This window comes from Meles meles, chromosome 3 (assembly GCF_922984935.1).
Source record: "Meles meles chromosome 3, mMelMel3.1 paternal haplotype, whole genome shotgun sequence".
Taxonomy (NCBI): Eukaryota; Metazoa; Chordata; class Mammalia; order Carnivora; family Mustelidae; genus Meles; species Meles meles.
The window spans coordinates 149,455,571-149,472,875 of record NC_060068.1 but is presented as its reverse complement, the minus strand read 5'-3'; the positions used below and the strand labels follow the sequence as shown (position 1 = coordinate 149,472,875).

General features: G+C 39.4%; 1 protein-coding gene across 5 annotated transcripts in view; it reads left to right on the top strand.

Annotated features, from left to right (window-relative positions):
• The window catches only part of NNT (nicotinamide nucleotide transhydrogenase), a 93,988-nt gene that overhangs the window by 64,327 nt on the left and 12,356 nt on the right, over positions 1–17,305 (top strand). For all 5 annotated transcript variants that reach the window (XM_045999579.1, XM_045999575.1, XM_045999576.1 and 2 more), the window contains exons 18-19: positions 5,129–5,288; positions 6,700–6,781. In XM_045999579.1, the coding sequence (XP_045855535.1) occupies positions 5,129–5,288; positions 6,700–6,781 (242 nt within the window). The remainder of the gene's footprint in view (positions 1–5,128; positions 5,289–6,699; positions 6,782–17,305) is intronic.

The window sequence follows — 17,305 nt, the reverse complement described above, 5'->3', positions numbered from 1 at the left end:
ATTTCTTTTTTTTTTTTTATTTCTATTTCCACCACCTCAGGCATGCCATTTACTGGCCACATACCATAGCTATTTTTTATTCCTGTACTCTATAATAAAGTGTTCTTGTAGCTCTCTGTGACAATACGTGTCACCCTGATCAGACGGATACTCAGTTTATAATAGCAACTTTATTAATTAATTAATAAATAGTTAACTAATAATTAACTAATATATATAACTAATAACTAATATAATTAAATAATAATAAATAATTAACTAATTAATAAATAGTATTAATTTGGATTTAAAGACAGTTGAAGCTTTAATTTTTTAAAAAATACTATTCAGCTACAAAAGTAAAAGATGTCTAATGTGGGAAATGTAGAATAGAGTAGAAGAGGATAAATAAGTCATTTGTAATGCCATTATCACTTAACTCTTAAAATGTAATATTCTAATTCCAGTCTTTGTTCATAAGCCTATATTCAGCTATATTCTGCATTTTGTTTAATTATATCATTAATAATTAGTGGGGGTTTTTTTCCCCTTCTGTGTACCTCCTTGTGCATTTTGGTTATTTCCGTGGGAATGGAGTAAGGGCTTTTTGTTGGCTGTTGATATTGATGAACTGATTTCCAGAAAGGACTCTCCAGCCTGAGCTCTCACCAGCGATGTGTGGGGTGCTTGTTTTCCTGCATGCTCGCCCTTCCTCCATCTTATTACAAAACAAACAAGGCCAACAGCAAAAACCAGCCTGCTGTATTTTTCAATTTTGAAGATAGAAATTTTCTTTCCTTCTAAATTGCCCTGATTTCGACTTTTCACATTAATCTTCATTGATTCTTGGCTTGTGCTTCTTTATTATAAGAAATTGTTTCTTCATGGCTTTAGCTGCTCAGAGTGGTTTATGATAATAAAGAAGATGAAATAGCCACGTGTAATTGGGCATAGTAGCAGACATTAATATATGGTAGGCATTAACGCTGGGTGCTTTACAAATATTAGCTCATTTAATCCCCACGCTAATTCCGGAGGTAGAGAATACTATTCTCATTTTGCAAGGAAGGTATTTTAAGATGCCATTGATGATTTGCCTTTGTGTTTATGGAGGCTGACCATGCACCTGGCACAGTCATACGAGTAAATAATTATTAAGTGAACATTAAATGAATGTTTTATTTGTTTGCTCATTTCATATTTTGGAATCTTCTCTGGATAGGCTGTGGTAACAGATGTACTGCCATATATCAGGATCTGTTGATAATACTAGTATGCTTAGTTTCGTTATTTTATTATCTGCCGAAGAAACATGCAAGTCCAAACCAGAACAGAATAGTTTTATTATGGGAGAGGGAATGGAATGCTCTCCAAGTGGCTAATCAGTAATCCCTAAAATTGAATTTTTGTTCTGATAAAGAATTCTTTTGGGTGTCTACTAAGCCAACATGCTATGGTTATACAATATCCAGTATTAAACTGAAAAATGTCTCGAGTGTTTGGACAACCAACTCAAATGAGTGATTTGTTTTATGTCCAGGTGTCATATAGACATTAACCTCTTCATGATTCTATAGAGATCGTGTCCAAAGTACCTGGGAAATAGAGGGCTTGCAACAATGGGACAGCATTTTCAAACCGTATTTTCTAATTTTTGCACTTTGTTACTTGTTTCCAAATGAAAATAGAACAGAAGGAAAGTAGGTCAAAGCCAAACCAATAATATCTTTTTTTTTTTTTTTTTGCTTTGCAGTCAATTAGTCAGCACCCACAAAACACTGAAATGAGAGATGATAGTAAATAGAGTATATGGTATTATTTCTTTGGTTTTGTCTATTTTATGACCCTCCCTTTGTTTTCAGATTGTTTTCTTAGAGTTCGCTTGGAATTATGTGAATTAGGGGTCTCTTTAATGTAGCATACAATTTTCATTATAGGGCTTAATGACTTAAAAGGAACAGTCTTGGACAGTGCTGTGAATACTTTGTCTTGGAAGCTGGGAACTTCTCAATCTGTGGATCAGTGCTCACAGGATAGTCTCATTAATCACTTAAGCAAGCAGGGGGAAAAAAAAAGGGACAGAACAAAGTCCTAAACCCTAAACATTTGTTGAAAATATGATGTTGCAATGGTAAATTCAGAGATGAAAAATAATCCAGTTTTTAAGAGACCACATGGAATCAGCTTAATGATGATATAATTGTGGATATGTGTTCAGCAAGTTGACTTTGATTGTTAAACTACTGTGTGGTTCCTTTTTTTTCTCCCGAAGATGCCATTAGAATAGTGGGTAATTAAATGTCCTCAGAAATTCTTTTCTTCTCCTCCATTCAGTTTTATAGGGAAGGAAGAATGGTTCCATTTATTTTATAAGCTTTTATTTCAATCCTAGTTAGTTAACACAGTGCAATATTAGTTTCAGGAGTAGAATTCAGTGATTCTTCTCTTACATGTAACAACCAGTGCTCATCATAACAAGTGCCCTCCTTAATGCCCATCGCCCATCTAGCTCCTCTCCTGCCCACCTCCCTCCATCAACCCTATTTGTTCTCTCTCATTAAGAGTCTTTTATGGCTTGTTTCCCTCTCTCATTTTTTTTTTCTTTTCCTCCTTCCCCTGTGTTCATCTGTTTTTCTTAAATTCCACATATGAGTAAAATTGTATGGTATTTGTCTTTCTCTGACTTACTTCGCTTAGCGTTAGCTGTCTAGATCCATTCATGTTGTTGCAAATGACAAGATTGCTTTCTTCCCGATGGCTGAGTAATAACACCATCGTATGTACATACCACAACTTCTTAATCCATTCATCAGTTGATGGGCATTTGGGATCTCTCCTTAGTTTGGATATTGTAGACATCGTTGCTGTAAACACTGGAGTTTGTATATGTCCCTTCGAATCTGTATTTTTTGGATAGAATCGTTCCTTTTAAGCGAAGTTAGAGTAAGGTGGTCCTGTTCGTGTACGTCTGTCCCTCTACATCCTGTCCCTCTGTCATTTGTCCCTCTGCAGGACAGTGGGATGCTGGTGATGAAGGACAGTTCGGGATGGGTTTGACTTTTCTAAAAGAAGTTATCTATGACAGAAATACATCAATATCTGAAATAGTCCTTTGAACCAGTTTTTGTTTTTTTAAAGATTTTATTTATTTATTTGACAGAGAAAGATCACAAGTAGGCAGAGAGGCAGGCAAAGAGAGAGAGAAGCAGGCTCCCCGCTGAGCAAAGAGCCCGATGTGGGGCTCGATTCCAGGACCCTGAGATCATGACCTGAGCTGAAGGCAGCAGCTTAACCCACTGAGCCACCCAAGCGCCCTGAACCAGTTTTAAGGCAAACATTTGATAGATGATATTTCTGGTAATTTAATTTCAGAATCTTCTAATTCAAAACTAGGATTTGTCAAAATTGACAGGTGTTGAATGTTTGGACGTTTAAGGTGTAGCATTTGGATTTTCAGTAGAACCTGGATTTGAGTACAGGAGGCTGGGTTAAGAATTGAAATCTGCATGTCAGATTGGGACTATATATCTAATTAAAAGCATTATTGATTTTTCTCTGACCCTCTTACCTGTTCATAAATACAGTAAAGGTATTCTAAAGGCATTTATTTTGTATGTAGTAATCTTAGACCAGTTTACTGAAGTTTGGACTCTGTAAAGTGTGAATGCTATGTCTGAGAAATAACCTTAAGTCAAAAGGACAACTTAGAAAATTCTGACAGCTTTTTGACCCATCACCTTTCTGTTATTGATATATGCTTTAATCAGGTATGGCTCTTTGTTGTTCTTTGCTCCTTTTCCCACTTGTGTCCCACTTAAGCAGTGTATATACATGTCTCCACTAAGATGGTAGCAGGCTGGGCTGTCTTTGGGTGGATGGTCATGATTTTTCTTCTCCCAGTGTGTTACTTATCACTGAAAATCTTCAGGTGCTTTTTCTTCTTTAGTAATAAAGTATTGTCTTTTTTTTTTTTTTTAAGATTTTGTTTATTTGACAGAGAGAAATCACAAGTAGGCAGAGAGAGAGAGAGAGAGAGAGAGAGAAGCAGGCTCCCTCCTGAGCAGAGAGCCTCATGGGGGGCTCGATCCTAGGACTCTGGGATCATGACCTGAACCGAAGGCAGAGGCTTTAACCCACTGAGCCACCCAGGCGCCCCTGTCTTTTTTTTTTTTTTTTAAGTGATAGATCCACACTTGGAATAAACAATGGGTCAATGAGATGTTTACTATAGCCCTTAAAATAGGGTTTAATAATGTTTTTCTGAAGTGAGACATCCAGTTATGATCATGTAAAATGACTGCTTTCTTCCTGTACTGATTTGAATTCTTAAAAGGCGTTTGGTTACCCAGACTATCTAGCTTCTTGTCTTGTCTTTTACACCGCAACTCCAGAGGTCTGCAGAAGAGCTGTTTCAGAAACCACCCCTGCCCTTGTCATGTTTCAGTTGTTGCGTTTGTGTGGCACATTGTTGGATGATTGTAAATGAGCATGCCCTCCTCTGATTGCTTTTGAGCTTATTTTTCTGGTTAAAACGGCTGGCATAAATTTCAGTGAAACAGGGTATGAACTTACTCATCTGCCTTTTCGGAAGTCAATATTTTAGGAGCCTAATGATGAATCCAGTCACTTCTGCTACAGCTTCGTAGAGCTGTAAGTAGCTGATCTGGAAAGTAAGACCCTGTCAGCTCCCGCATTTCTTTTTTTCTTGACGACAGAGGGCAGCAGACTTCTAAATCTGTGGCTCGCTGTCCTTTAACAACTCCTTGTTGCCTCTTGACAACTTGTAGCTGGTAGCAGGATTCACCTACGACATCTGTAGTCACCTTGTAAAATTTCTCATAGAGACCATTCTTTTACGCTGGTGAAATATATGTGAATATGGAGATAGAACTTGCTTAATAGTACATGGACAGTAATAACTGGATCTGAATTTTTCATTGATTTCTTAATGTTATTGGTAATTTTCCATTAAATTCCTTTTTAAAATTAACTTTTACTGAAAATATATCTTTAATAGGTGTGATCTATGTGATTTTTTTTAGATGATCAAATCTCTTAAAATAATTATGGATATCATATACATAGGATTCTACCACTTTCAAAAAGTTACGTGGATTAAACTCTCACAGCTAAAAATTTTGCTCTCCAGGCAATGAATCGCTCCTTGGCTAATGTGATTCTTGGAGGCTATGGTACCACTTCAACAGCTGGTGGAAAACCCATGGAAATTTCTGGCACACATACAGAAATCAACCTTGACAATGCGATTGACATGATCCGGGAAGCTAATAGCATTATTATTACTCCAGGTAAAAAAAAAAAGAAAAAAGAAAAAAAGCAAACAATCTATAATAGCTATTGGAATTATGTTGGTGCAGTTTCTTATAATAGAAAAATTGAATTGGAACTTATTCATTTTTGAAAATTTAATGGAAACATAGACGCAACACTATGATTATCAACTAAAAACTCTCAATTATGTTGAGAATCCTCAGCTTCAGTTAATATTTCGGGGATCACAGAGATTTTACAGATCAATGTGGTAGGTTCTAGCCATGTCTTTTTGCGATTCTGTTCACACATTTTAGTCATCTTTGAATTTTGGTTATGTATTCCTCATAGATAGTTTTTGAAATTATTGTCAATATTAAATTAGATGTAGTACAAGAAAGTATTTAGACTCATCCAGTGAAGGCTAGTAAATGTTAATCTCTTTCTTTTCTAAAGTAAATATTTTAAAAAACCATTGAGAATCATATGGTTTCCAATAAGATGAAGTAACATGACCTAATAGAAAGAACTTAATCATGAGGAGCCTAAGAAGGGTTGTCAGGAAGTGAGGGGTTTTGGGGGGCCTTGAGGATGCACCGTGTTCGGGATGGGGGAAGGCAGAGGGAACAGACTGAGCACAGACTTGATATTTGGAAAACTGGGAGTAGAAAAGTGAGGACAGGTGTGATTGATTGTATGGGGGGAATGGACAGAGTGCAGGGGTTAAAGGAGAAGGAAGAGGACTGCAGTTTGTGGTCATACCTGTAATAACATCAGAAATAGGGAGCACTTTTGGGCTTTTTTGGCAGAAGAGGACATTTTTCTGTTCTTAGGAGACATTAAGTTTGAGGTGAGATAGGACAATGGACCTGCCATCCTGGAGCTCAAAGGACAGGCTGAGCCTGGGCACAGATTGGGGGTCCTCAGATGGTTGTTGAAGCCATGGGATGGGCTGAGACTTTCCAAGGAGAGTGTGAGGGGCAAAGCCAAGGCCCTGGGGAGTTTCATTGTTTAAGGGGAACTGAAGGAGATTTAGTGAAGGATGTCAAAGAAGAATAGTAACGAAGTGGGGAGAGGAACCAGGGAACTGCAGTGTTCTCAAAACCAAGTCTTAAGTCAGTTTAAGACTGTTTACGCAAGCCACAGGCACACACACCCAGAGTGTGTGTGCATATACAAGTGTGCGTGTGGTGTGGTGTATGGAGAGGGAGTGCCCAGCAGTATCAGACAAGCAGTATCAGAACATGGAGGAGAGACCATTAGATTTTGAATTTGACATTTAGGCCAACATTTTTAAAAACTCCAGAAGTTTGCTTTCATTTCTCATCCTATTAACGGATTGCCCTTTTCTTTTGGCATAAAAATATGTTTTGATCAAGGGAGAAATTATTCTTCATAAGATTTCGAAATAAAAATAACCCTGTTCTGTGTGCTTCATGTTCTTTGCAGGCTATGGTCTCTGTGCAGCCAAAGCGCAGTACCCCATTGCCGACCTGGTGAAGATGCTCTCGGAACAGGGCAAGAAAGTCAGGTCAGTTGGTGTAGTGTGAGGCTTGTGGGTGTGTGTGTGTATGTGTGTGTGTGTGTGTGTAAGAAAAGGAATAGCATGACTTGTGTTTAGATGACTTTCTTAGAGTGGAGTAAGAAACAGTTGTTAAAACCCTATGCTTGATAGTCTGGGCACCTTGTTTCGCTGTCTCTCATACCACAGAACCTAAACACAGACTCATTTTAGAAAAGGAAACTTTATTATACTGAATTCCAGAATTTTTATTAATGGGGAGAAACAGAAGTCTGATTTCTGGTGGATTTGAGGAAGGAGGTCAAATAAAGGAGGTCAAAGAACCACATCAAGTTGACCCTTTCTGGTTCCTAGCATTCGCACTGACTCATGAAAAGTATGTCAAATGAGAGGTTCCTGATGAAGAGTGAGTGAGACCCGGTGGTGATCCTGTAGGCTGGTTAAGGTCTGACTGGGTTCGCTCTCATATTCTTCTGACAAGACCGGTGCAAATGTTCTTTTCCTAACGCTGTACACCTTTTGAATTAAGGATGAGGGCAGTAGCTGTGGCTGCTGCTTGGCATTTGAGCACTAGACTCTGCCTTTGGGAGGATCTTGAGTACAGTGGAGAAGTGGAGGATGCTGCATTTCCAGATGATTCCCTGTGACCTTGGATAAAGGGTTTGAGGGATGTAAACATGGGGTCAGTGGGGGACAGACCCTTGGAATACTTTGCATCTGTCCGGTGTACCTTTGGATCCCTGTTCTGGAACTCTGCTGTCAGGAGTCTGTGAAGGGACCATCTGGAGTTGTCCCTAGGAGTTGATACCGGCTGCCTCTTTGCTAGAGAAGCTGGTTCTCTCGCAGCTTCATCGACATGGTACCATAAGTCAGAGAGACAAGCTAACTCTATTATTAAATAAAATTTGTTTGTTCACCAGAATGTTAACGTATGTTGACAAAACTGTTAATGTCTATTAATGAAAATTCCTTTTAGATGTCTATCTTAACACTTTTTCTGAGGCAGATGATAAGAAAATAAGCTCAGCCATGTGCCCAGAACTAGTCAGAGTGTCTATGCAAGACTGGGTGCAGAATCTGGAATGTCCCAGCTATTAATAGTGGTGAAGACACTTCCATGATGAATAAGGAGATCTGACATTTTATTTTTTTACTTTAAAGATTTACATATTTATTTTAGAGGAGGAGTAGGAGGGACAGACGGAGAGGGACAGAGAATCTCAAGCAGATTCCCTACTGAGTGCAGAGTCTGGGCTCCATCTCATGACTCTGAGATCAGGGCCCGGAGATCACGACCTGAGGCAAAACCAAGAGTCTGGCGCTTAACTGACTGCGCCACCCAGACGCCCCAAGTGGGTATCAGCTGCATTTGCTCTCTTCCTTCCTTCCCTCCCTCACTCCTCACTCTGCCTTCCTGGGATCCATAGTTAGTGTTTTCATGTATAGAGAGTCAAAATACTCTTTTGTGGTAGGACTAGCTTTTCTGTGATGTCAGTGTTTCCATGTTTAGTATAATGTTAGAAAATTGAAGATAGACGATGAGAAAAATCACTTTTTTTTTTTAAAGATTTTATTTACTTATGTAAGAGAGAGCACGTGCGTGAGAAAGAGCATGCGAACGCTAGTGGGGCAGGGAGGGAGAAAGGGAGAAGCAAGATCCCCACTGAGCACGAAGCTGTGGGGCTCGATCCCAGGACTCTAAGATCATGACCTGAGCGGAAGGCAGGTGCCCCGCTGACTTTGTTTTTTGATTTTCACCTATGAAGTCTCATTTTGGTCACCATTGTCCATTTTCTTATCCGGTGTTGTACAGGGCTGCCCTTTTAATCATACGCTTGCCGCTTAAAGCATTTGCAGACCTACATAAGGAAAGGATGTGTTAAAGAATCTTTGATGATTTTCTTAAATAGAGATTGTTTTTCTTTATTCAGTCCACATGTGAGAAGTCTAATGTATTGGTAATGCCTTCTATCACCACAAATGTTTAGGACATGAGTGGCAATCTTATGAAGTAGAGAAAGATGGCTTTCCTGTCTTAGATTATTCCCTTCCCAGGGGATAACTAAGACAGGAAAGCCATTTCTCCTTTGGGAAGGGAATGATTAACCTGACATCCCTCTCTTATTACCCACTGACCAGCCCATGTTAACCAGACATCTTGGAAAATCAGTCCGGGGGTGAGGTGGATGCAGTATTGGAGGGCATCGTGACTGTTGGGTAACTTGACGGAAGCAGGATGTGAGGGAAAGGAATAAGAGGGATGGAGAAAATGTTCTGGAAAAGAAAAGGGATGAGACAAATGAAATCTCAGTTTCTGACCTGACTAAAATTTGATTTTGATCCATGAGGACGTAAGATAAATTGCTGTTTAGGATGATTTCTGTCACCCTGAGTGGGGAAAATAGTTGCTTGACTTAAGCTATATGGAAGATATTAAACATATACGGAAAGTATCTCAGTTATAATTTGTGCTTTATTGAAGTAATTTTGTGAACGGGATGTCAGACTTGATGTGTGAGAGCGCTGCTGTCATTTCACATAATTGTCATAGTTTGTTCAAATAATTTTTTAATAATAAACTTATTAATAATTTATTATGTAGGATCAGAGTAAAACTGTTCAGTCTAATTTCTCTACTTTTGAGTTAGGAAAAATTAGCCACTTATATTGATCAATTTCATAATAAAAGTGAAATTAAGTATTAATATATCAGGTTTTTTTTACTGTGATCTGTTGAATTTTCAATATGGGCTTTGTAGCAAGTTATGCAGATTTCATGTTTGAATTAAATGGAAGATTCCAGAACTATTCTTGCTGACACAGTAACAGTAGATTATCCTATTCTTCCCTTCTAGTTTCTGACTAGGGATTTATTTTTTTTTTTTTAATTTAAAGGGAGTCATGGAAATTGTTGATTTTTGTCTCATGTGCGTCGTCGTCTTTTCCTAGGAGAAATGCAGATTTTCTTGATGGAATTAGGAATATGTGTATCCATAGATGCTAGCTTTTTTTTTTTTTTAGAAGACAAATGTCTGTTTGCACAAGAGATGGCTGCAATATTACCTCGTATTTTAATGAAATAAATCTGTATTTACAGTTAGCAGTAATTTAGTCCTTTCATCACCCTGTGGAGCTCCCACGGTGTTCATTGAGCACAGCTGCTGGGCCTCTGGTTTTAGGAGATCTTTGTGCCTCAGGACCCAGCGTGCCTAGCATCCAGATGTGGTGACATACTCACACACATCCCCTGTGGAAATATGCCAGTGTGGACATACGATTGTCATCAATTAGTTATGCCCAAGTGGTGCCAAGAAAAATTGCCTCTGTCATACAGTCTGTCTGGCTTCACGGCCCATGATTGATTTAGAGACACTCCTGTTTTCCTTTGCTTTGGCTGTAGTCATAACATGCTCACCGGGAGCTGAGATGACATAATGAACCACATGACATTTCATGACAGGAGCTCATGAGTGTTCACTAACCTAGACTTTCCTCAGTGGCCAGCGTACAGTTGTTTCCCAGTTGCCCAGAACACCTCTGTAACTCACCTAACTTGTGCTTGATCTCTAAAAGCATTTTATTATAAAAACCTTATGCTATGAGAGTACAGACATTTTTTCTCTTGATTTCCCAATCTTTGGATTGATATGATGGGCTTTTCCCTATAGAGCAGAAAGAGGGTTCCCACTGAGTAATTCTTAGAAAGAGGTGTAATTTTTTCTTTTTGCAATTAATCACAGTTCGATTTTCATTTCGGAAAGCATTATTGCTTAGATTATCATGGAAGTCTTTTGAGTTTATGAAACCACCCTTCAATTTCTTTGATTGGCTAACTGATGTTATACATTGCTTTCCTGTTAATGTTCAACCGTATCTTTCTATTAATAATTTGCTGATAGAAATTTCTTGTTATCAGGTATTGAGAGAAAAGGATGCATAAACCCAGTTGCCACTCTCGAAAGTGTATGGTTCTGAAGCAAACAAACCTATAAACAGATGACTCAGTGAATGAATTCCATTTAATGTGATAGTGTGCTAGGAAAAGTAGAGTCGGAGGAGGGTCGGAATGCAAAGGAGAGTAGTTATTTGTCCAGGGGACATTTTAAACCTTTTATGCTACTCGTAACATGAATTTCTTTGCAGGTTTTGAAAAACATTTAATCTTTTTTTCATTTTCTGTCTGAACACATCAGCCACCAGTAGTGTTTGTGGTTTAATAGTGTTTTATGGTCTTGTGTGGCATGGCTTTGGTTTAAATATAGGTTAGTTTTGCTTAGGAATCCACTCTTTGAAGATATTTCAGGATGAGATACTTTGTCAAACTAACTGGATTTTCTTTTTTCGAAGGTTAAATGTAATTCAAGTAAATAGAGTTCAGCCTTCTTGGATTTGTTATTTATTGAGGTACAAGAAGAGATAGGACATTCACATTTGTAGAGTGATAAAGCACATGCTTCTGTAGAGAATAGATATTAGGCCAGATAAAAGATTTTGTATTTGAGCAAAGAAATAAGACATTATTTAGCATTTTTAAAAAAGATTATTTATTTATTTATTTATTTGAGAGAGTGAGAGAAAGCATGAGAGGGGAAAGGTCAGAGGGAGAAGCAGACCCCCCGCTGAGCAGGGAGACTAATGCGGGACTGGATTTGGGGACTCCAGAATCATGACCTGTGCTGAAGGCAGTCGCTCAACCAGCTGAGCCACCCAGGTGCCCTATTTAGCATTTTTTAAAAAAAGGTTTTCTTTATTCATGGTTTGGGGGCAGGCAGAGGCAGAGGGAGAAACAGGTCCTGGAGATCCTGATGCGTGACTCGGTCCCAGAACCCTGGGATCATGACCTGAGCTGAAGGCAGATGCCCAACTGACGGAACCACCCAGGCACCCTTAGCATTTTTATGATAGCTTTGCAATACATTCTTTTTAGATGTGACTACTCATGTTAATGACCATTCACTGAACAACTAATTACCTAGTTTTTTGTGCCAGGCGCTGTTCTAGGTCCTGAGAATACATCTGTGAATATGCAGATGAAAATTCCCGACCCTGTGAAGTGCACATTCGCAGGCACATGATTTAATAGGGTTGAAGATATTCTGACTTGGAGACACTTACACCCCATTGTGTCCCCAGCTCAGATGCTGGTGGAAGCGATGACAAACAGCTGAGCATAGATCATTGCATTAGAGTTTCAGAGCTATGCCGGGTACTGTCAGGTGATAAGTTAGCCAGGGCTTCAGGTTCTCTGAAAGACTGTGGTGTATTTCCAAAGGAATATTACTCAGCTGTCACAAAGGATGAATACCCACCATTTGCGTCCACATGGTTGGAACTGGAGGGTATTATGGTAAGTCAAATAAGTTAAGCAGAGAAAGACAATTATTATACAGTTTCATTCATATGGAACATAAGGAATAGCACCGAGGACCATAGGAGAAGGGAGGAAAACTAAAGGGAGAGAAATCACAGAGGGAGATGAACCATGAGAGACTCTGGACTCCAGGAAAAATCTGAGGTTTCAGAGGGGAGGGGCGTAGGGAAGTTGAGTGAGCCCAGTGATGGCTAACAAGGAGGGCATGTGTTGTCATGAGCACTGGGCCATGTACGCAACTAATGAATCATGAAATGTTACATCAAAAACTAATGATGTACTATATGGTGACTAATATAACATTAAAAGAAAGCATATGGGTTATTTCTTTGCACTTTGCTATGAGCCTGCCTTTGTGAACAACATAGTAGCAGGAAGGTGGGTGTGATGGGAGTTACTTGTATAATAAGTCATATGAGTGAAACTTTTGGTAGAAGAGAGTAAAACCAAAGAAAGTATGTGCCCCCACTCACATCTGTGTTCAGCCTATGGTATAGAATTGCCAGCAATTTCTCAGCTCAGAGTGTCTCTTGTGCTCTTAGAAAGCAACCCTGTCCCTCCCAGATTCTGGCTTTTGGCCAGACTACCTTTGGCTTTCTGTTTATATGGTGTATTGGTGTAGCAGAAAGAAAGCCTGTGATGGTTTGTACAGCCCCTGCCTTACTGTTCATTCTAGGGGGTGTTTCTCAGTCTGTCTTCTTGCGGTTCTGGTGCTCTGAGGGAGAAACTTTACTCCCGATGAAACTGGTGCCTCTGACCACCAGGGTGTTTCTCGGCTTCTTGTTCTAGTATTAGTCGTGATAAACTCTGAGCTGAGGTTCTTCAGTGACGTTCATGTAAATATGGTGGAGTATAAATAAACAAACGCCCGTTTCTCATTTCATGTTGCCCTTCTTTGACATTTTGCTGACAGTGTCATCTTATGGTGCTCACCGGCCATTACTTCCCAACAGCATCATGAAGGTCATTCAGACAGGAAGATGACATTGTGTATAATTTTTTTTTTACCAAGTCTCTGTACTATGCCAGAATATAATATTTTAGAACACGAGTGGCAAATAGAATTTCAATTTTTCCTGTGATATCATTCTTCAGGGTCTTGTTGGTTGTTTTGAAATAAAAACCGTGTCAGTCATCATACAGTTTCTGTTTGGGGCTCCGTTGCTGGATTTGGTTCAGAGATGGAAAAGCCAGATTTGGGCACAGTCTGTAAAAGCGTCCTTGGAGGGGAATGGGTGGTGTTGTGGTGTGGTTCTGTAGAGGGCTGCGTTGATGTTTGCACTGTCGTCTGGCCTGACCCCCTTTAGATGACTTCTCATTCTTCCGGTGACCTCAGTGTCCCAGGCCACAGGCACAAATAGAAAATGGGACTGTAGCCCTTTGGCAAATATTTTCTCATTCACAGTCATCAAAAAGGTTATATTCTGTATTAGAAAAACTGTGCCCCTGAGACATTTCTGTAAGCTCTTTAAAAAATTTAACAATTTTTTTTTCCTAAAGAAGGGGAGGCTATAGATAAACATCAGATTTCAGATCAGCCCTGATTTGCCTTCAAAAAAAGAATGAAAGGTACATAATGTTTTCTAATTCTGGCTGTTGGAAAGCTCTAGAAAATTTAAATGAACATTTTTTTTCCCATTCAGAACCATGTAAACGAGTTCATCTAAACCACTATTTCTAAGGTCTTTCACAATTTTAGAGAGGTGGGTGTCTGTCCTTTTACCTAAGAAGCCTCTCCAGGAAGTTGATTCCACAGCCTTTCTCATTAATCAGCTTTTGTGGACATCAGTGGCCTTGTCATGAGGGTTTTTCTCTACTTCATTACAATGTTTCCCTTCAGGTGAATAAGCTAACCTTACCCAGCTGGTCCCAGCCTTTTCACCAGTAAGGACCATTTGTGTAACATTTGGCCTGCTTCAAGCTTTACAGGTTTTTATTCTAAACTGCATTTACTACAGTTATTTATTAAAAAAACAAAACTTCCTTGTGCTTTTAATCAGTGACGTGTAGCTGTCAGTCAGAAGTTGTGATCAGAATGTGACAAACCAAAGGAGCCTGCCTTTTCAGGTCGCACCATATTTTCCACAGGTGGAATGCACAATTAGATTACAAAAGTAATTGAATATAGTACAGATTTTTTTTTTTTTAAAGATTTTTAAAAATTTATTTGGCAGAGAGAGAGAGAGTGCAAGCACGGGGAGCAGCAGAGGCAGAGGGAGAAGCAGGTTAAGCAGGGAGCCCAATGCAGGGGCTCGATCTCAGGACCCTGAGATCATGACCTGAGCCGAAGGCAGATCCTTAATCAACTGAGCCACCCAGGTGCCAAGATCTTTTTATTACCTTCATGGGCCCAGCTCAGAATGGAGCATTAACACGTGCAAACATAGAATACAAGAGTCCTTAAGGTGTGTGTGGCCCAGACCAGGGACTCTTCCTTGCATCTGCAGTGGCGCTCCCAACCTGTTTTGTGATGAATACAGTGCACACGTATTTGGTGTAATTCTAAATAAAGGAGTCCTGCCTTAGGAAGTAGTTGATGGGAGAATCTTTAAGGTCGATTTTAACTCTTTTTTTATTTTTTAGGTTTTTATTTTAATTACAGTTAGCATACAGTGTTATATTAGTTTCATGTATACAATACAGTGATTCAGCAGTTCCATACAAGACCCGGTGCTCATCACAAGTGCCCTCCTTCATCCCCATCACCTGTTTCCACCATCCCCCCCAACCCACTCCCCTCTGGTAATTACCAATTCTCTACAGATAAGAGTCTGTTTCAGTTAGTATCCAGAACATATGAAGAACTCATAAAATTCAACACACAAAAAACAAATAATCCAGTTAAGAAATGGGCAGAAAATATGCATAGACATTTTTCAAAGAAGGCATACAGATGGCCAACAGACACATGGAAGGGTACTCAACATCACTGATTATCGGGGAAACACAAATCAAAACTACAATGAGAGATCACCTCACACCTGTCAGAATGGCTAAAATAAACAACTCAAGAAACAACAGGTGTGGGGCGCCTGGGTGGCTCAGTGGGTTAAGCCGCTGCCTTCAGCTCAGGTCATGATCTCAGGGTCCTGGGATCGAGTCCCACATCAGGCTCTCTGCTCTCTACTTGGCAGGGAGCCTGCTTCCCTCTCTCTTTCTCTCTGCCTGCCTCTCTGCCTACTTGTGATCTCTCTCTCTCTCGCTGTCAAATAAATAAAATCTTTAAAAAAAAAAAAAAGAAACAACAGGTGTTGGTGAGAATGTGGAGAAAGGGGAACCCTCCTGCACTGTTAGCGGGAATGCAAGCTGGTGCAGCCACTCTGGAAAACAGTATGGAAGTTCCTCAAGAAGTTAAAAATAGAGCCACCCTATGACCCCGTAATTGCATCACTGGGCAGTTACCCAGAGAACACAAAAATACTAATTCAAAGGGATACATACACCTGGATGTTCATAGCGGCATTATCTACCACAGCCAAATTATGGAAGAGCCCACATGTCCACTGACTGATGGGTGGATAAGGAAGATGTAGTATATATACACAATGGAATATTACTCAGCCATCAGAAAGAATGAGATCTTGCCATTTACAACAACATGGATGGATCTAGAGGGTATCATGCTAAGCAAAATAACTCAGAGAAAGACAAATGGCATATGAAACGTATCTTTTAAAGGTTCTTTAGTAAGATATTAATAATTAGTTTTCCTTGTCTCCTTTTATGTACCTTACAATTCCATGGTGACAGTTATTTTCTGTCCGATCTTTGCCGATTTTATTCCACAGTCTTCTGGCTTCCCTTGCTTGGGTTCAGTTCCAGACCAGTGCAGAAGTCTCTCAGTGCCTTGATCTCAAGATTTCCCAGCCTCCAGAACTGGGAGGCGGACATGTTTGTTGTTTTAGTCGCCCAGCTTATCGTATTCTGTTATAGCAGCCCGGTCAGACCAAGACATTCCTGTTCGAGGAATTGGATAGCATTCTCCTTGAGAAAGACATCATCATTAGCACTCTTGAAAACATTCTTTTACTGGAGAGTTTTGGATAGTAAGTGACAAAAATCTAAGGAATCCTGAGGTAGGGGAATGAAGAGAGAAATGGTGAAGCGACTTCATTTTTGGGAGTGTGGAAGTGGAATGTTTCCACACGCCCAAAAACCTGTTCTGAGTGTGGAAGCATGACTTCACCTTGCCTGTAATCACAAGAGGAAGCAGTAGCTCCCTGGGGCCTGGTTCCTGAGCTGCCTAGCGGCTCCCCAGCCCTCTTGTTTTGACTCTTAAGGTTTTATTGGTTTATAAATATCTATGGATAAAAGCAAGAAGAATAAATAGGCTTCCAACAAGCGAAACTTCAAAAAATTTCCCCTTTCTTACATCTTTTTTTCTCATTAATTTGTCAACTTCCTAGGAGCTTAGAGTAACATATTTAGAAAAATTGTGGGATGATAATACTGGGAAGCGGAATTCCCAAATGTTGTCAACATATATTTGAAAATATAAAACACAGCAAGAGAAATGAAACGAACTCTTTGAACATCTTGAGTATGAAAACACATTCTGTGCAGTGACTGGCAAAAATGTATGACCAAATAGTTGAAGGTTATAAAAGGATTTTTTTTTTTGATCTGAAGATCGTTTGCAGTATTTATAATAGTAGGAGGCAGCAAAATGGAGAAAACACTAAATACTGTAGAATGAGGCCCTGTTGTCTCTGTAGTTTCTTTGTCTTATTGTTGAGTTGGGTCACTTGGCTCTTCTGCATGTTTTATTGCTGAACTAAATCTGGATATTTCCATAATGCAAGAAGGAAAATGTAGTTTATTTGAGCAGTTGTGGTAGGATCCATGTGGTGAATGTTTTATGCTCTCTTCACTAGTCCCACATGTCCTAAAATAACTGCTGTAACACACCCTGGTCAGGACATATTGTCTCCCTGGCTCACGATCATGGGAATTCACATTGTTGTGTCCCCTTTAGAACATGTGGTGTCTGAAATCTAATGAGAAGTTGCGAAAAATTGTAAGAATGGGGTTTATATCATGTGTTATAAAAGAAGCTTAGAAAACGTGTTTTCTCACTTGCATTTTTACCATGTTTTACCCTGTTAACACGAAATTTACAAATCACTCTTGTATACGCTCTCATTTGTTGTTCTTTCTTGGGT